The sequence below is a fragment of the Bombus impatiens genome, unplaced genomic scaffold, assembly GCF_000188095.3.
Source record: "Bombus impatiens unplaced genomic scaffold, BIMP_2.2 scf_0321, whole genome shotgun sequence".
NCBI lineage: Eukaryota > Metazoa > Arthropoda > Insecta > Hymenoptera > Apidae > Bombus > Bombus impatiens.
This window is the reverse complement of record NT_176740.1, coordinates 292,735-313,926: the sequence shown is the minus strand read 5'-3', so window position 1 is coordinate 313,926 and position 21,192 is coordinate 292,735. Positions and strand designations below refer to the sequence as shown.

At 38.1% G+C, this 21,192-nt stretch overlaps 1 protein-coding gene across 1 annotated transcript in view; it reads left to right on the top strand.

Annotated features, from left to right (window-relative positions):
* Positions 1 to 21,192, top strand: part of LOC100747287 — a 357,673-nt gene that overhangs the window by 256,313 nt on the left and 80,168 nt on the right. The window contains 3 exon segments of the mRNA XM_024367629.2: positions 1 to 226; positions 594 to 647; positions 20,969 to 21,061. The exon segment at positions 1 to 226 is cut by the window's left edge and continues 18 nt beyond it. Coding sequence (XP_024223397.1) covers positions 1 to 226; positions 594 to 647; positions 20,969 to 21,061 — 373 coding nt within the window.

The following is a 21,192-nucleotide window of genomic DNA, read 5'->3' as shown; positions in this document are numbered from 1 at the left end:
TGCAGCTGCAGGAGGAGGTGGCCAGCAACCAGCACCCACACCCGCTGGCAACGAAACCAATCCTGAGGGTGCCGTCGAAGGCAGCGCTTTAGTACCAGTCACTTCAGGTGCAACTACACCTGCGACAGCGACACAGGGTTCCGATCTAAAAGGTCAACCAAAACGTCTTCATGTCAGCAATATACCTTTCCGTTTTCGAGACCCTGATCTCAGGGCAATGTTTGGGGTAAGTCTCATTTTTACCACCTGAAATCCTTGGAAATTCTTAATTTATTTCGTATAATTATCTTATTACCTGGTTTATATCGTTAAAATTTAATAACAACTATGAATATGAGAAAAAAGAACGAATAAATAAATAATTCTTCTATCGAGCATCGAAATATTTCCAGTTTCTATTCTTACGATAATAGTTCATCTTAATAGTTTAGATTATCACGCTTAATTTTAGAATATATAATTTTATTTAGTCTTGTATATTTTACGTGATAAGGATTGTTCTCGATAGAGTTGTTTTATTAAATTTTCCTCTTGCTCTTATCTCATTAAACACACTCTAACGAATTCTCAAGAGATTGCTTTCTGTTTTCCAGCAATTCGGGCCGATCCTCGACGTGGAAATCATATTTAACGAAAGGGGAAGCAAGGTAAGCTCACGTCGCCCCTAGGCTGCGAGCCACCCCTGTCAACCCACCCCTAAGAATACAGTTAGACTTAAGCCACACACACAGCTGTGTCCTAGCCACGAAATCCTCGTCACCAGGATGGATTCGCGTTCGAAGTCTCACCGGCCCTAGTTCGTTTCCACGCTCCACGTTAATCCAACACCCTAGAACTACCCTCCTTCCAACTTGCTCGATTCACGAGTTTCTCGCTCGAACTATCCCTCGAGTTCCTTCACAGAATCCAAAATCGATCGACGAGTTTCACAATCTGATGGTCGAGAACAACCTTTTTATGTCTCTCTTCCTCTCTAACTTTCCCAATCTTCCTCGTCTTTTATGCGTTCCCGTTCTTTTCTGTTTTGCCCCTTGACAATATAAAATAATCACCGCGCCAACGTGACACGATTTCTCTTATGGAAAAACTTTTGAAAAAAACTCAGCTAGAAAGACAACCTGGTCACGAGGACGTCGCGGGACCGTAATCATTCGTTCGAAGAGACGCAGCGCCACGGGGGTCGTTTCATCCCTCCAGAAAGTTTGTAGTTGCAGAAAGTAAACAGAAAAAAGAAAAGGCAAGAAAGCCAGGTGGGTTTGAAAACCGAAGAAAAGTGAAAACTGGATCGTGTGGCTGCGTCCCTTCGTCGTTCGTTCGTTCTTTTGCAGCGCGATGGCGACGAGAAACGTTCGCGTACCCTAAACTACCCCCAAGCGTAGCGTAAAACCGTCGGTGCCATTGTCGAGCGATCTGCCTTGTCAAGAACCGCGTCTCCAGTGATTTCTCTGATTCCTGGTTGCAAAGTTGTCGTGACTGCTTCGTTTTATTCCCTGTTCTCTTGTACCGAGTTGCGGGATTATCGGCTTATTGTGTAGCCTAAAGGGAAGAAGGTCGCGCTTGAAAATTGTGGCTGCGTGAGGAATGAAATATTAAGCGTATCGCGAGATGAGACGACGAAATTGCTTCTGTCGAAGGGTAGAGGTTCTGTCGTTAGTCAAGTCTGTCGTGGAACGTTCCTCCGGATTGTTGAAACTTTTCTACTAGAGATATGGAGTGCGTGACAAAGAGCAGCGGTTAGATACGGATATCGGAGATGGAAGAGACGGTTCTCGCAGTTATTTGATTTGATTATTCGATTGAGAGGATACGAAGTTTGATATTGAACATTCTGTCCTTATTGACGATGATAAAGCTTTCTGTTCTTATCGAATCGTAAATCAGAACTTGGGTTATTTAGCTTGCGAGATTGCAGTTGTATAACTTGCAGTTTCGATGTCTGTCTGTTCTTAGAATTCGCCGATTGCAATTCAATTTTCTGCGCAATGTCTGCAACGGGTGAGTTAATTAAATTTCGTAAATTCATCTTGCAGATTCTCCTGCGAAACGAATCGAACGAATCATTCGGATTTTTAATCTCGTAAGGTAATCGAGTAACTTCGAGTTACAGCGTTCACTCTCAAAATTCAATAGTCTTGATCTAATTTGCCGCGCAATGTTCCGCGAGAGCTCTCGACATTCAAATTCCTTAGACTCACGTTGAAGATTCTCCGGCGAATCGAATCAAACACCAGGCAGAAGTAACGCGAGCGTGCAGTTCTAATTGTCGCTCGTTTATGCATGAGAAAATCGAAGCTTCCAGAGGAAGGACGAAAAAAGAGATCTAGGAGAATAAAGGGAGAGAGGTATAGAGGATTCCAAGTGTATAGGAGAGTTTGAAATGCAAATAGGTTTCAATATGGATGACAGCGGTCTGGATAAGATCCGCAGTAATACATCGTGCCGACAGCCGGCATCCGGTGAGCTTGCATATTCAGCGTCTTTGCGTCAAGTACACTCAAGTGCACTTCATCAAGCTCTGGCGGTACCAGTAACCCAATAGCATCGGTCGCTAACGATGTCACGCACGCCCGTCCATTGTCCACTAGATTATCTTCTTATAAAAATAAATTCGCATCGTTCTAACAATCATCTTTGTTGTTGTAGGAAGAACCGTAGCGAGATTTTATCGCAATTCTAATTCAAAGTTTTAATGCCAGAAGCATCAGGGGCGATCACAATGATCCGTTCGAATGCGGATAATTTTTCATAGGAATTTTCGATGCGAGTGCTTTATTTTCTTGCATCGTATATTTTTGTATATTTTCAGACTTTGCGATAATATTCTGAGATTGTTGTTTAGAATCATCTCATAAGAATTCTCGATGCAAGTGCTTTATTTTCTTGCATCGTATATTTTTGTATATTTTCAGACTTTGCGATAATATTCTGAGATTGTTGTTTAGAATCATCTCATAAGAATTCTCGATGCAAGTGCTTTATTTTCTTGCATCGTATATTTTTGTATATTTTCAGACTTTGCGATAATATTCTGAGATTGTTGTTTAGAATCATCTCATAAGAATTCTCGATGCAAGTGCTTTATTTTCTTGCATCGTATATTTTTGTATATTTTCAGACTTTGCGATAATATTCTGAGATTGTTGTTTAGAATCATCTCATAAGAATTCTCGATGCAAGTGCTTTATTTTCTTGCATCGTATATTTTTGTATATTTTCAGACTTTGCGATAATATTCTGAGATAGTTGTTTAGAATCTTCTCATAAGAATTCTCGATGCAAGTGCTTTATTTTCTTGCATCGTATATTTTTGTATATTTTCAGACTTTGCGATAATATTCTGAGATTGTTGTTTAGAATCTTCTCATAGGGATTCTCGGTGCAAGTGTTTTATTTTCTTGCATCGTATATTTTTGTATATTTTCAGACTTTGCGATAATATTCTGAGATTGTTGTTTAGAATCTTCTCATAGGGATTCTCGGTGCAAGTGTTTTATTTTCTTGCATCGTATATTTTTGTATATTTTCAGACTTTGCGATAATATTCTGAGATTGTTGTTTAGAATCTTCTCATAGGGATTCTCGGTGCAAGTGTTTTATTTTCTTGCATCGTATATTTTTGTATATTTTCAGACTTTGCGATAATATTCTGAGATTGTTGTTTAGAATCTTCTCATAGGGATTCTCGGTGCAAGTGTTTTATTTTCTTGCATCGTATATTTTTGTATATTTTCAGACTTTGCGATAACATTCTGAGATTGTCATTTAGAATCTTACTACCGTGATGATCTTCGAATTATGTTAGGTTGCCGGAAAAGTTTCTTTCGTTTTATGAGGAAATAATAGACGCACAACGTTTTTCGTTTTATATTATTTTGTCGAATTACGTACGATCCATTTCGTTTTGTTGAGATAAACACCATGACATTTCACAGACCTGATTTCACGTTTGTACGAAGGTACACTGTTGTAAGAAACACGTTTGCGGAAGAAAGACACTTTCAGAACAATCTAATAGATATCGTTGAACGATATAGACATTTTTATTTTCAATTGGACTATCTTGGTATTTACGAATCTTTTAAAATGTAAAATAGGCGAAGTATAAAATAACCATATTCGTCGATATAATGAAATATCAAATAACAAGGAAAAATCTTTTTACTATCGTGATACTCTGATTTTTGATCTCGTTGTTCTTTGAAGACTCGCTTCTCTTCTTCTTCCTCCGTACGATTACTTCGAACGATACGATTTTATTTTCATAGAAAAACACCAACTCCGTCTTTCACTTTCAAGCATCGCGATTAATTCGAATTCAGGTATGTTGATAAAAATTTGCATATAATTCATCAATTAATTATTCACCTTTCTATTATCAATCCCATTTATTTTCAGTATTAATCGAAATATTCGTAACATCCAGCTGCTACTATCGATATATTTTAGATTCTCTGCTCAGAGAATCTTAAGAAGAAGTATCGAACACGATATAAATTGGAATGCAACGGTGCATCGTTCCCAAGAGGTTAATTGGAGTTGGTTGGACGATCCCGTTGTTCCTCGCACCATCAAACTTGGCGAAGTTCATCGAGATTATGAAATCGCGTGGAAAGTTTCACGCGGAGCAATAACAAAAGGCGAATAGTTCCCAGAAAGAAAAGGATGCTTCTTCGGCAGTGAGTCTTGGCCGGTGTAATTAGATCAGAAATCCATTATTTCCAGCAACGAAAACGCGAATAATGATTTTCCAAGACGCGGCACGACCATCCTTGCCCTCTCACGGACTTTCCACCGCTCGAAGACGAATTTTCGAGGACCCTGGTCCAGAAACTTGACGCGATGGAAATTTCCAAGCTTGCATATTGCATATTCAAAACTATTCTCGCCGAATCGCTAAGAGCGGAATTCATTGTTGCTCGACGAGTAATCGAAACGTGCTTCAAAGTTTTCGCGTTTGGGTAATTATTTTACCCATGGCTTTAATGAAACGGCCAAATGTGCCGTAAATTGTATTAAGAATCATTCCGTCGAGTTGTGCTAAAAACTTGGTCCGACTTCTTTTCACGGAATGACTTGTTCGTTTTTGCTTGAAAAATTAAGATTCGAGAGTTAGAGCGACAAATGATTATTGTCAGTGAATGATGAATTTGATATGAGATATAGAATTGAGATATAGAAACTTTCAGGTTTTTGTAAACTCGTTGAATTAGAAATTTACTTCTTTCGGTTCAGTGTGAAACGTTTAAACAGATTTTTAAAAGACGCTATTTCTAGCGTTAACGTTACGTACAAAGCATCGATACAAAGTACGAATCCAGAGCACTTGCAGTCATAGTATGTCGTACAATAAATTCCACTTTGCCTAATTACACACTATATCGACGTATTGAGATTCTTCCAAACGTTTAGACACCGACCTTCAATTATAAAAGACTCATTAACCTAATAGTCGCTCTATCAGAGAGCAGCCAATCAATCGAAGTCGCTAATCGAATGAAAGACGACGACAATCGCTAATGCTTGGCTATTAGGTCACGACAGGGAGGTCTATTTCGATCGTAGCGTAGAATGCTGAGAGGAAGTGTAGCTCGAGTCACATCCGTCGTTGCAACAGCCAATCCCAAAGTGGAATATAGCTGTTCCAGTTACAGCATGCTGAAAGGGGATTAATTAAACTCGTTGACGATAGTTATCCAGCAACCGATCATCCTGCATCCGTGAAACGGCTTTTTTTTCATCCTCTTTCTTTCGCCGTTTGGCGACGCGTGATCGGATCCGATTGGTCGCGCCAAGTTTCACGGAATTCTGGATAAACCGAGCCTCGATAAAAGGCCACGCTCCAATTCAACCAACCAACCAGGTCCCCTGAAAAATCGAAGTAATTGCGGTTTTGTCGCCTTTAATCATTTTTCCATTTGAAACTTTGGCGTTTTCTAATTTTAAATTTTTATGATTAATCGAGGATTTTTTAATGTTTCGTTAGTATTTAGGCTATTTGGAAGTATACTCATCCACCGCGTCTGATAGTTTTTTATCCATGAACGTAGAATTAGTTCAACTACTTGAACATTTTTTTCATTTTTACCAAATTTTAATCAATCATTGGATGTGGTATCAGTCAGGATCGAACTGCGTTGTTAAGGCGTATGGTGATCGTAATGTGGTTTGAGTTACAACAGTTTTATCGAGGTTCGAGGTCTTCGTTCTTCACGATGACGTTGTAGGTTAATGCTTAGTTAAATTCTATCGTCTCCAGTCTGGTACTATTGGATAATGGTACTCACAGGCTGTTTTCTAATCTGAAGGTCGGAAAATATCCATTACGCTGTTGTACGTACGTAGAACATTTTTTATTCTTGGTAGAACTCGAGTAAATTGTGAATTCGAAGAACGTGAGCTACCATAACAGAAAACATCCGAGAAATTGACACGCTAAGAACCGAATTCTAGGAATCGGGACAGTACAGAGTTGTGTAAGAGCCCTTGTCCGAGCGGAAGTAACGGGAAATCGGTCGATAGGAAAGCCGAGATAAATTGCAGAAAAGCGACCTCCGTCGATGCGTTTAACTGGAAGTACAAGTCGGCATTCATTACGCGTCAGAGATCCAACGACTCGACAATGGCACCAGGCGACGCACTTTTTGCATTGCAAATTGAAATGCCGCCGCGACATTCTCTAAGAAATATGCGCGACAACGGTGAACGCGTTGCCATCGCTTTTTAGCATTTAAGTGATCGCGAGGACGTGACGGGATCCTCGATGTGAAATCTACACGCAATTGGCAAGAAAAATAGAGAGGAAAAAAATCAAGAAAAGAAGGAGAAATAAGTAGAAGCAATTCGATAATTGTGTAAAGTAGAAATCAGAGTATATATCGTGATTATTAATTTCCAGAGAAAAGATTAGAGAAATTTGATTCATGTATTCGATGAAATTGCTCTTTAGGATACTAAACGATCCCGTCACGGATTTAAGTTATTCGTATTCTTCGTGTTAACCTAGTAAAATCGTTCGACATCGACTCGATTTCTTTGTGAAATAATCGTCGATTAACGACGATTATTTTAATGGAGACACGAGCTAGATGTTGACGTTCGACTAAGGATATCATGAAATAAGGATTAGGCTAAGGCGAACGAGAGAGTGTGTGATGATCGCGCGAGTCTGTGAGAGAGACCTTTTCTCGAAAGCTTCGTCAATGTAAATGGAATGTGGCATCCCTAATGAAGTGCAGCATTTTGGAGAAGAGATACTTTGAGACCGGCGCGGAGGAGAGCGCTAATCGACTTACCATTTTTCTTTTCATTTTTTCGATAATAAGATTGTTTCTCGTAAAAGTTACTGGAAAAGGAGGAAAAAGGGAGGGGGGTAGAAGGAGGTATACGTGAAATAAAAATACAAATGAAGACAATTTTGGTACAAAGTGATATAATTGGATAAAAAGTAGATAATTTTGTATAATTGTATAAAAGGTGGTGATAGTTCGAAGTTCGAAGGTAGTCGGTTGGCGCACTTGTCTCGCGCTGAGTATGTGCCAGTGACACGTACATACATACCATAATATAACCAATGGTGTTAGTTCTCGTAGTTGTTAGACGAGCTATTGCATTTTTACTAGCTAGCATTCCGCATTTTATCATTATTTAGCTCCCATTGGTTATAAGGCAGCTCGGTGCACCTTGCGTAACTGTGTTCGCAGCTGCTTTTGACGAACTGTGGTATCTAAAGTAACTAAAATACCAAAAACCATCATCTCCTTCCTCCTTCTCCTTAGAAACACGCGACACCTTTTTCTTGGACAAATGGCGAATCGCCTCCACGATTCTCTTTGTGATCCTTTCGACGATCTTCTCGTCGTTTTGTACAGTTCAATCGAAGCTACAGTGGCTACAAAAAGTACTTGCACACACTTGCATTTTTTTAAATAAAGCTTCTTCCTCTTTTTTTTTTCTTTTTTATTAGTTTCTACATTCCTTTTTTATAGTACGAACGTTACTAAACGATAAGCAGAGATTTAGTATAATCTGGATTAATTAATTATTATGTACGTGTTATGGTAAACACGATAGTGTGCAAATACTTCTTATGAACAGTTGTAATACGCAAAGAAAACGTAAGAAAAGAAAAAGGAAAGCAAACGGCAGCTAAAAAGCTTCATGTAGTATCCTTCACGATCTTCTCTTGCGTCGGTGAAGAATATAAATTCTCGATGAGCTCAAAAAAAAAAAGAAAAAAAAAACATGCAAAAGGAATAGTTTAACCCTGATGTTCACCTCGTTTCTTCACATTTGCCTCCCTGCGGGTATACTTCTTATTTTTAGAATAATTTATTCATAGAAGAACGGAATACATAAAAGGCGGCATAAAATCATAGTGAACAACAATACCGATTATTTATAAACCATCAAGAAAATATTCTGCTAACAATGTTTTTAAGAATCTATTGAAATATAACACTCGTTTCATGTCGTATAAATCCGAGGAGAACAGCAGGGCTAAAGAAAGAAATAATAATAGCAATAGCAGAGATCAATAATAATAATAATAATAATAATAATAATAATAATAATAATAATAATAGCAGTTGTTTTAAAAGCGAGCTCGAGAAATTAATGGTAGAAGAAAAGAAAAAAAATTAGATCGTTTCAAAATGGACGCAGCAGCGGACACACGGTGCACCCGGTGAGCCGGCTGCCGCCACTTCCGGTCGCGGAGGAGACCCTCGGGAGATGCTGCCCATTTGATTTGATGAAACTTTGTCACACCTCATTTTTTCCGAAGCTACATCTAACCAACCTCCATTCTTATCCTTCTCTTTCTCTTTCTCTGATGAGTTTCCCAAGGCGTTTCAAGGCCGGTACACGTATACACACACGTACACTTCTATACACAGAGAAAACATATTACGCACAAAGGAGACAGACACACTCACCCACATACACACACACACACACGTACATACACACACAATTTAGATATTAGAGACGAGGCAAAAGCAGGAGACGATAGTAGTGAGAACTAACCAAAAACGATTGATAACGGCTTGCCTGTCGAGATCGGAATCGATCTTTCCAAACTGAGACCTGCGTTCGAACTTTTTCTCGAGAGAGACATCACTTTTTGTTAATTAGTCTCGCTACACGCCGTATTGTGGTTCACAGACACTGCCGCGACGTTTTACTAATCCACCTGCAAGTGTTGGATTGCGATAAGAAAAATGGCTGATTCCCGTGAATTCGTTCATTGTCGAATTTCTTCTTCGTTAACGGGGAAGATATAATTTTTCTTATTTTCTTTCTTAAATTGTTACAATTGTACGAAATTGTTCAGAATTTTATAAGTAGAATGTTATTAGTATCGCTGGTTAGACTTAGAAAAAAAGTTTGTTTAACAGAAGCCTACGAATTAATTGTTTGCCAATGATCGAAAAATGTTTCTGAACTTTTTCACTTGTCAATGCCCGAACGATCGAAAGAATATTTCATGGAGAAAAATCGTATTCTAACATTTAGAAGCAGACATTTTGCATGTCACAATCCAACGCAAACAGCATGATACCGTACATATCTATATTACCATTGCATCTTCCGAAGTTTCTTAAGTATCTCTCTCTCTCTCTCTCTCTCTCTCTCTCTCTCTCTATTATATAATGAATATTATATACGTATATGTATATTAACACACGAGCACAGAACATATAGAAGACACACACACATACACACACATACACACTCTGTTCACATATTTATACATAACACCTGTACATGTACGTACGTACCTCTATCTGATTGTTATATCATTATTATATATGTAAATAGTAGTCGCACGCTTTTGTCTAGGCGAAGTCGAAGGTATTAATGAAACGGCCCATGCTTCTACCTCTTTTATTACTCACGTATGTGTCTTAGGATAGAGAAATGCTGCTTTCGATCTCACCAACCGTTTTGTTCGGTGTTCCAGTCTCACGTGTCGTTTGGCTCTTCTCGTTGCAATTTTATTCTCTGCCTTTTTCACTCTCTTTTTTACTCTCTCCGCCTTCGACGACCTATTTCCATTCACTTTCCACAGATACTCCTTTCCCTTTCGTACGTGCGAGTTTGAATGCGAGATCTGATCGTGCAGAAATAATTATTTAAAGACTTAAGTATTTGATGATTTCCTAGTATATGGTCTTTACGTTTTATTAATTTTAAAAACAGGAAGTAGTGGAATGATCGAGAAGACTTATATTAAAAATAATTTACGTTGTTTCGATCATAGTTGGAACATACACGTTCTTATCAAATATCTTTAGTTCGTTGATTGTCATTTGTGGGAAATTGGAATATCCAAAAATGTACGCAATATATTACACAGAATATGGTAAAATGTAATGGATACAGGACAAAGCAAATTTTCATGTAGATTCCATTTCTCTAGTTACGTTCGTAAAAATTCGCAGTTGCCTTGAAAATCATAAATCGAAGTTTCTCAACGTAGAAAACCGTGACACTTGCTCTTCGTAACGTATTACGCGTATATAATGAAAACTATCAATTATTAAATAGCACAGTTTTTATTCGATGGTATTATCTAATTAACTATGTCGTTACTTCTTTTCTATTTATTTTACTTGGTAACGTCATGACAGTCAACGTGTAAGAAGACTTCCGTTTCAGAAAACCATCTCCGCTGACCAATTGAAAATAACCGAGCCTTGGAATTCCTCGAACCTCTTCTGTAAATCAACAATCCCAATTATTTCCCTTCGATAAAACAAAAGAGACAGAAAAAGCGAGTAAGTGAGTGAGAAACTTTAAACGAGGGGGAGAAACGTAGGGTGCAAACTACCGAACGCGTAGACAGACGAAGAAAAAGATCTCTCGTGCCACTTTCATCGCAAAAACACACACAAAACTCATATACACCATACTAGAAAGAAAAGTCACAAACCTACGAACATACTCCTTGTCTCTTAAAACTCACCCTCTCTCTCTCTCTCTCTCTCTCTCTCTCTCTCTCTCTCTCTCTCTCTCTCTCTCTCTCTCTCTCTCTCTCTCTCTCTCTCTCTCTCTCTCTCTCTCTCTCTCTCTCTCTCTCTCTCTCTCTCTCTCTCTCTCTCTCTCTCTCTCTCTCTCTCTCTCTCTCTCTCTCTCTCTCTCTCTCTCTCTCTCTCTCTCTCTCTCTCTCTCTCTCTCTCTCTCTCTCTCTCTCTCTCTCTCTCTCTCTCTCTCTCTCTCTCTCTCTCTCTCTCTCTCTCTCTCTCTCTCTCTCTCTCTCTCTCTCTCTCTCTCTCTCTCTCTCTCTCTCTCTCTCTCTATTTCTATCTTTACTTATATGTATATACATATAATATACATATATATATAATCTTGAATCTCGTATTGTTTTGTGCGCTTTTATATCGCTGTTTGCCAGCTTCGGTTCAACTTCAAATATTCTTCGAGTTTCCTCTATCTTCGTTCTCCTTCATTTCTCGTCATCCCCCAACCCCATTCGACCCTCCGACGACCACTCTAATTACAGTCCTTTAACACTTTCTACACGCACGTTTAGCCACACCAACACATCGTCGCCGTGCACACACCAATTATCTGCTTAATTATCATGTTTATCGGTTCACGTGACTCGTACACAGACGAATTGCACATTTTGCCATTTCTTTCTTGTTTCGCGGTGCTAGGGCTCACTGGTAATCACCTGTTCCTGTTCTTCGAATTGTATTTTGCAATTTTCGAATAGATATTAATGCTATGATGACCAGTCAAACGATCCTAATGCGTGCGCGTTAATTATGTACATTGTATACGATATACATCACTGATCAAAAGATTGGAAATATTTTTTCTATCGTACTTGCGTCGAGTCGTTTGCTAATTTCGTTATTAAATTCGGTACTGATGCTACAGATATCAATAATCGACTTATGTCGATAGATTTCTACGTATAAAGACTTTTAAGATAACAGAATTTTTAATTAATCTCTCTCTCTCTCTCTTAAGTTGTTACATTCGATGGAACACGTAGTGATTTTAATCTCCTGGCCCGTACGCATCTATTTATCTGTTTAGACTTTATATTGTGCTTTTCAAATATTCGAAATTATTGAATTTTTCCAGAAATATAACAAAAACGATATTTTATTAATTTTCTGGAATAAAAGTATGGTTAACTGGTCGTCATAACGTTAAAGGAAATAATTACGAAAAATATTCGGTCTTTTTATCGTTGATAAAAATTTAAAAAATTCGTGGAACTTTCAGAGCAGCAATCTGTGCGTTATAAAAAGTTGGGTTGCAAAAACTTCGTTAGATATACACGTGGATACGTTAAAAACTTCGCCAGATTATCGTTCATTGAGAAGATCATCATCATCGTTACAAAGTTTCTTGGAAATTAATCAAACTGGTCTACTTTCGTTTTTCTATGTAAGACGCTGCTCAACCGCGTGTTTTACTCGTCGCATGATTAATATTCTTATCTTGGTAGTCTTCGTATCGCTCATAGCACACGCTCACACTTGGAAATTAACGTTAATTACTCCGTGCCTCGCACCCGGCTGTTAACTAATCGTTTCAAGATCACCGATCGTCATAGATCGTTTTACAAATGTTCAATTGGAGTTTGAATGTGATTCACGATGTTTGATGGTCGAAGGAATCGCAGAATTAGCGATCGGAACTCTCGATAGTTACTTCGCGCGACAGGTACCGCAATTAATCACGCTCTAGGCCAATTAGTCATCTCAAGATCGCATCTATTACCGGCTACGTCTTATTTACGCGCACTGAATCGATTCTAGTCGATCCTAGACTGCAGTTCCGTTTTAAATTATCGAATAAGTATAGCTGTCTCTTCTACCTTCGAATATTATCAATAGGAGAATATGGTCTGAGTTTGAAGTTTCGTCTTCAAGTGTAATCTCTGAACATTCAGAATTAGGAAATTCTACTGTTAGAAATCATATATACTTTCAAATAGTAAATATTCTAAAGGATCTATTCAATTTGAGAAATCTCGATGCAGGTCAGAGTGGATCTATAAAATCTCAGACGTGTCAGAATTCAGAAATCTTATTATAACAATCGTTAGGGAATACAGCACATGGCTCATTTATATTTTAGATGCAGGTCAGAGTGGATCTATAAAATCTCAGACGTGTCAGAATTCAAAAATCTTATTATAATATTCGCTGGGAATACAGCATATAGCTCATTTATATCTTATTTCAAATAGTAAATATTCTAAAGGATCTATTCAATTTGAGAAATCTCGATGCAGGTCAGAGTGGATCTATAAAATCTCAGACGTGTCAGAATTCAAAAATCTTATTATAATATTCGCTGGGAATACAGCATATAGCTCATTTATATCTTATTTCAAATAGTAAATATTCTAAAGGATCTATTCAATTTGAGAAATCTCGATGCAGGTCAGAGTGGATCTATAAAATCTCAGACGTGTCAGAATTCAAAAATCTTATTATAATATTCGCTGGGAATACAGCATATAGCTCATTTATATCTTATTTCAAATAGTAAATATTCTAAAGGATCTATTCAATTTGAGAAATCTCGATGCAGGTCAGAGTGGATCTATAAAATCTCAGACGTGTCAGAATTCAGAAATCTTATTATAACAATCGTTAGGGAATACAGCACATGGCTCATTTATATTTTATTTCAAATAGTGAATATTCTAAAGATTTATTCAACTTGATAAATATCGATGCAGGTCAGAATTATCTATAAAATCTCCGAGGCCAGAATTCAAAAATCTTGTTATAATATTCGTTAGGAAATACAGGACATAGCTCATTTATATTTCCTTTCAAATAGTGAATATTCTAAAGATTTATTCAACTTGATAAATATCGATGCAGGTCAGAATTATCTATAAAATCTCCGAGGCCAGAATTCAAAAATCTTGTTATAATATTCGTTAGGAAATACAGGACATAGCTCATTTATATTTCCTTTCAAATAGCGAATATTCTAAAGATTTATTCAATTTGATAAATCTCGATTCAGGTTAGAATAGATCCATGTAATCTGTGAGATGTCGGAATTAGAAAATCCTGTTATAATATTCGTTAGGAAATACAGGACATAGCTCATTTATATTTCCTTTCAAATAGCGAATATTCTAAAGATTTATTCAATTTGATAAATCTCGATTCAGGTTAGAATAGATCCATGTAATCTGTGAGATGTCGGAATTAGAAAATCCTGTTATAATATTCGTTAGGGAATACAGCACATGGCTCATTTATATTTCCTTTCAAATAGCGAATATTCTAAAGACTTATTCAATTTGATAAATCTCGATTCAGGTTAGAATAGATCCATGTAATCTGTGAGATGTCGGAATTAGAAAATCCTGTTATAATATTCGTTAGAGAAAATAGGACACAGCTCGCGTATGTTTCCTTTCGGTTAACGAATATTCTAGAGGATTAATTCAATTTGAGAAACCCCGAAATTAGACAATTTTGAGACCAGTTAGAGGAATAGCACGTTCGTCTATATTTCCCCTCGCTTAATTAATATCCTAGAAAGTTTATTCCGTTTCAGAGATCTCGAAATTTTAGAAATCTAATATTGATTACAGAGAATAATTAGTTCATTTATTCGAACAGTATTCTGGGAGATTTATTAAATTCCAGAAACTTCAGGTTACCGATCGAGAGGAATAGAATGTAACGGTTAAAAAAATACTCCAAATTACTTCGAAAGACGCTATTCCCTACTCGAATTGTCTTAAACTCGATTTCAACTCAACAACGTCGCGCGCTCTCATAATTTTCACAAAACGTTACGCCAGCGTTAATTGGCTTCTAACGACCCAAGGCGCGAGAATATCATAATTCTCGCATCAACAGCCCTGTTGAGAGTCTCGAAGACCGAGATCTCTTCATTCGTTTAAGAATCCTGATAACGCAGTTCTTGCGAAAATACTCGTCTCACTCCTCTCGAACAAACTCGACATTTCCTTCAGTATCGTTCTCCATCGTGTTCTCGTTTCGTCTCGAGAATTTTGATGCATAGTATTTACGCGGACGTAAGCTGGAAACAGTTCCGGTTCGTGTCAGAGGGAAGCTCGATATTCAATTGCTGGCGGGAAGATAAATCGCTCGATAAGGTGGCACGATTTCGTTCGTGACAGAGCTCAGCCAACCGCTTATCGAGCTTTGGCTGCTTGTTTTTCTAATACTCGTTTCCTGTCGCGAGATCCGTTCACCGTCGGAAGATCCACAGAGAAATGGCGGACGCGAAACGTTTGCAGCGATCGCGATAAATTAATGGAGGTAATTATATTTTTTCAACGGGTGTAGGACTAATCTAGAGGACTGATAAATTGCACCGGAGATTAAACAAATGATTTCTGGCCTTGCTTTTAAGCCGCTGCGCCATCAACTTCCCAGTTTTTCGACGCTTATTCCAGACTTTTATAAACTTCGTAGTAATTCTCTACGTTGCTCGTAATTTTCCGGATAAACCCTGTGAAATAAAGTTGAGAAAGAAGTCGTGCTGATTTATCGAGTTTGTTAAATTGGTGACTTTGCGCCGTTGAAAATTTCTCGAGTTTTAAAAACTACAAAAAATTAATATAAAACACGTCAGCTAATTTCCAGGGAACTGTAATTATGATAATAAAACTACAACATGTTTTTTTTTTTATTATGGTATGTAATGATAGCTTGATGCATACGAGATATTCATTTTTCGAAATCTGAATTTATCGATTGTAGATTATCAGCCACGTTAAAACAAAAGAAGTTCCTTTAGAAATAACATATATTAGATGTTAAGAAAGTTTATGGTAAGAATGATGATGAATGATTTTCGTTATTAACTTATTTATTAGTTTATAAATAACATTGTACGTGCACTAACATAATAATAATACAGGAAGCTTGAAAAATCTGATATCCGATCAATCTCCAACTTCATTCTTCTTCGAGATCCTCAAAGGTAGATTAAATGAAAATAAGAAAATTTAGAATGCAGAACATTTCATGCTATTTGAACTGAATTTAAACTTACTTAATTCCTCGAAATATCACTAGAGATATGTGACAGGGGTTTTCACGAAGGTCGCGCAATATCGCGCGATCGCGAGTCCTTTTTAACAGGATGGACGCGAGGATTATTCCGCAGCAGACGTTCGAAAGATTGGTAAGAGTCCGGTGTGGATTAATTTCTTGAGAGAGGAGGAGTTAGGCGCGATGGCTGGTCGTGTATTGCACGCTAACCTTAATTTTCCGAAAGTCGATAAGGCTTTAAAGGAGGCTTTCGCCAAGATCGCGATCTCACCGTCACGAGAACCGTGCCTCGCCTTGAGAAGGAACGCCTTCTTTTTCATTATCCTCCTAGAAAATCGGCGAGCGAAAAATGCTTGAAATTACTCTTTACCTCTCTTAATCTTTTTTCTTCTTTTTTCCTTTTCGAGCGATTTCGAAAATTAGTTTTGGGAATAACAGATGATTTTTCCAAGATTTTTCCAAGAATTGGAAAGGATCGAATGTTTCATTCCTCTGGAACTGTTTTTCGAAGGAGTTTTCGAAATAATTGCGAAAATAGTAGATGAGGTTTTGTGAGATTGTGTTATAGCGCAGATTGACGAATGGAAGAAATCGACGCGATTCGGACTTTTAATTGTCCGTGGAAAATATTTGCAAACGTTTGAACAATTCTTTGCGACTGGAATTTCGATGACAAAAAAGTTTTGGAAATAACTGTACGAGTAGTAGATGAAACTCGTAAGGTTGTAACGTAGGAAAGGTTGAAGAATTGGATAGAGTCGACGATATCGTAAAAACGAAAGAAGAAAACCATAGTCGGGCCACGAAAAAGCAGCGATCGTTCGATCGTGAAAGATTTCAGCTAGGTGGAAAAGCGTCGTTTGTCGCGCGATTTTCAACGGGTTTCTTGCGACAAACCGCGCGCGCGACGCGATTCACTTGGGAAATCAGCATAATGTCGATAAGCCGGCGGCGCGGTGTCAGTGCTACAGCTCGAAAACGTAAAGGGAATCGAATAATCGCCGAATCGATTTGCATCGCGACCACGGTGCTGCTCGCGATATTTCGCGTAGAAATTCTAACGTTATTGTTTGCAGAGAAAATTTATTCTTCAGGAGTGTATACGAGCAAAGGTACTCGCATTCGGATGTACCTTTAGAATGCAACTATTGTATATGTGTACGTGGTTGATAAAGAATTCACGTACTTTAATGAATTTCCGGATCGAAACCAATTTTGCTAATTTCGTGTTTGACGTACTTTCTCTTTCTCTGAATAATTTAAAACGATGAATTAATTCCCATTCGATTACCGTGTAATAAATTAAAAGAACTTGAAATAGAATAGCTTGTGGCGGGCGAATAATAGTCGTCTGATTAATTATTCTCGTCGAAACACCATTTAATATTAATATTCGTATTAACTAGTATGATTTATTATTTATTGCAAAAGTTTGTATATTCGATTTTACATTTCGTCGATCGTTTCTAGCTCTTGTCGAATATCCCTCGAACGTTGTCCGATATTACAACAAAGAATAAACAATGTTGTTAAGTAGAAAATAGCTTTTATGTCGCTTTAGGAAAAAGTTAGTTCAGTTTTTAATAAAAATATCGATCAGGAAGTTCGATTTAGAGAGGTTGAAAGGTAAAAAATTCAACGGCGCAAAAGGCAAGCTCGAAAGCAGATTAAAATATTCAGAAGTTCAAAATGGAAGTCAAGAAGTTCGGTGAGCAACGGCGAAGTTCGGAAAGCTTAAGACGTAAATCTTGCAGTCGAGTGGGCTTCGTCGTGAGAATTTGCAACGGTAACAAATTTTTCCTATGCAGATGGCCGATAATCTTCTCTTCGCTGCGATATAGAAGTTTCATGGAAATTTTTCACCTAAATTTACCATTAACGATTTCCAACATAAAAACTTCAGAAATTATAACATTGAATTATAGCAGCTGCGGATTATTATGCAAATCAACGTCTCTGCGAATGTAATTATAAAGACGGAACCTAGATAGAACACATTGCTTTTACGTATTAAATATAAAGACTACCTATATATTCCGGATATTACATACATTTTTCTAAATTGCTCGCATCATTCGGATTGTTACGCTTTCGAAATTCTCATAAATGCATAAAGGTGCGCGATCTACTCATCATCGTGCCAGGCTATTCCACAGTCACTAAAATTAGTATCCGCACGTGAAAAATCAGAAATTCGAAATTTCCCTTGAAATTAACTCCTACCTCCTCGTCCTCGATTAACCAAGCGCAGCAACCGTTCCCTCGCCTCCGATTAATTAACGAAACGCAGAGAAATCGTGGCTCTCGATTATTCCAGGGGAATCCTCCACGGGGCAATTCAATTTCCTACCATCGATTCGATTATAGTCCTCCGGCGAAACGAGTTACGATGTTCCTTGAGAGAAGTGGGGCTGGAGGAGAGGGAAACAGCGGTTCCTTGGCCGCGTATTACGTCAGGAACACGATAACTTTGCACTCTCTTTTTTCGTTCTTCGAGAGTAAGAGGCCGTATTTGATTTGGCTTTAATGCGATTTCTTAGCGACGGCTATAGTCTGGATATACGTAGCCGCTGCTGGCAGTAACAGGGGGAGCCAGATGAGAGCAAGTTGATTATTCGCCCGACCCTCTTCGTCTTTTCCCATTTCTGATTACGCGAAATTAGTTTCTTTGGCACAGAAAGACGTTTTTCTTCTTTTTCTTCTTCTCTTTTTTTTTCTTTTTGCTTTGAAATCGAAACTGTTTGATTTTATTGCGTAAGAAGCTGTGCGCCTTTAGAACCGAGTTGTTTCGACATTTTGGAACAATAACGCGAATTTGTACTCTTCGGAATAGGTTTGTCTCATTTTCGCGATGATAACGTGGGTCTTTACCTTTTAGAGTATATTTGCTTTATTTTTGACATAACAATGCGAGCTCCGGCTTTTTAGAAAATATCGTTTAGAAAATCGTTTTTCCCAAGATAGAGTTCTTTTCGTCAATGATATTTAGATAAGCGAAAGTCACGTTCAGAACGAAAGAATTTAGGTACTTAGGAGATATACTTTCGATTGACTTGCTTTTAATAGGCTCTGGAAGTCGTATTTATGGTATGGAAGGCATTTGCGTAATCCTTTTGAGATTTATGACGATTCTAAGGTAATATATTCACGAATTATATTTCCTTGATAGTCGTTGGAGGGAAAAGGAATATGTGCAACATATGTTAAAATTTATGGCGTTTCTTTCGAGATACATTTTCGAATTATACCTGTCTGATAACCTGTCGAAGTGATATTTGCAATAAGGAAATTTACGACGATTCCATTAAGGTATTTCCTTGAATTACGTTTCTTTCGAAGATTGAGAAAAGGTGTGAGCGTATTTGCGTCGAATATTATCCAAAATATCCCAATTCACGGCACTAAAAGCTTCGATTTTACAACTTCTTCAATCACTATCGTTTTCGAAGCGATCGCACAGACGAATGGCACCACACACGAGCACACACAGCACAGAAACACACCTAATCAAAGTCCTAAGATCCTGTTTCCCTTCCAATCGTTCCTCGTGTTCTAACCTCCTTCTCATATTTTTAATTTTTAATTTTTTTTTTTCTTTTTTCTCGTACACGCACCTCTCGGTACAAGCAAGAGTCTTTAATGATATGACGATGACCATGATGACATGACACGATATGATATGATATGATATGATAATGAGATGATTAATGTGACCATGACCATGATTTCTTACCATGATTTTATATTTACTTATTTGTTGCACGTTGTTTGGTGCGTCTCCGTAAGCAGTATGACGCGCTCGCAGACTCTCTGGCAAACCGACATTTCGGCTGAAATATCGTGCTTCTTTATCCATCCTTTTCACGCGGTTTAGTTAGCCTATTATATCAAACACGAGTGCTCTCGATCCTTTCGCGCCCCCACTTACATATTTTCCCTTGGAATGTTCTACTTGAATATATACATATCGAGCTGAGAATATCTTATCAATTCCATATTATACAAAATATCGCGTCGCGACCACTTTTCAACTTGAAACTATCGGACCTTCGATTTAAATGTAAAAAGTTCCATTCGCTCGAAAGTATATGATCTTTCCGATCGATCGAAGTAAAGTCGTGGAGCGAGAAGTAACTTCGATAAAATTATTTCAGCTAAAATAATAAAAAAATGTCTGCTCGTAATATTCGATGAATTTCATCAAGTTTATTGTTTCCGTGAGATTATACGGTCGGAATAAATGTTCTAGCCCCGAAAGAAATTCCGCGAAAGTTTCGAGCCCCCGGGCCGCGTCTCGAGAGAGCTTCTCGAGAATTAATTAGCGGCAGACGGCCATTGTGCATCCGAGAAATAAACGGAAGAATAGGTTTGAGAGTAAAAGGACGGTGCAGAGTGACGGCGAGTGAGAAGGCGTGAGATGGGGTGCGCGAGGGAACGAAACAGAGCAAAGAAACGCGAACATCTGCTCAAGAACGTTGAACCGAGCGTCATATAGTAGCGTTCGCTTCGTTCTGCAATTCTTGAATGAAAAGTTAATCGAATCGATACAAATTCGTTCGAGACACGCGTGGAAAGGTTTCCCGCGTAAATTGCACACAGAGCACCCCCACAAAGAACTCGCACTCGTTAGCTTCCAGGTCGCTTGAAAAGGCGACGTCGCGCGTCGCCCTTTTCTCTCACCTTTTTCTTTCAATCTTTTTACGCTCGTTTTCTATTTCTCCCCCCCCCTTTTTTTTGTTTTGTTTTAATTCATCCCTTCATTTTTCTCGTTCTTTTCTTCACCAATATTTTTCTCTTAATTACCTGTTTATCAAACGACACAGATTGAATATTTTGTACAAAACAAGCACGAAATGTCGGGCCTGCCAGTCGGCCGTTTGCCGAGCGCTGGCAGTCTGTAAGTTGAGTTTAATGCATGTTGTTTTGTCTGTCCTTGCATGCAGGGATTCGGTTTTGTAACATTCGCAAATAGTGCTGACGCGGACCGGGCACGTGAGAGGCTACACGGCACCGTGGTTGAGGGCAGAAAGATTGAGGTGTGCATGAACATTCTTATACTTATATATATATATACATACATATATATATGTATACATTCGCCATTAATTCATTTATATTACACGTGTTGTTATAATTCTTTTCTTGCAGGTGTACGCGAGCAGCGCGA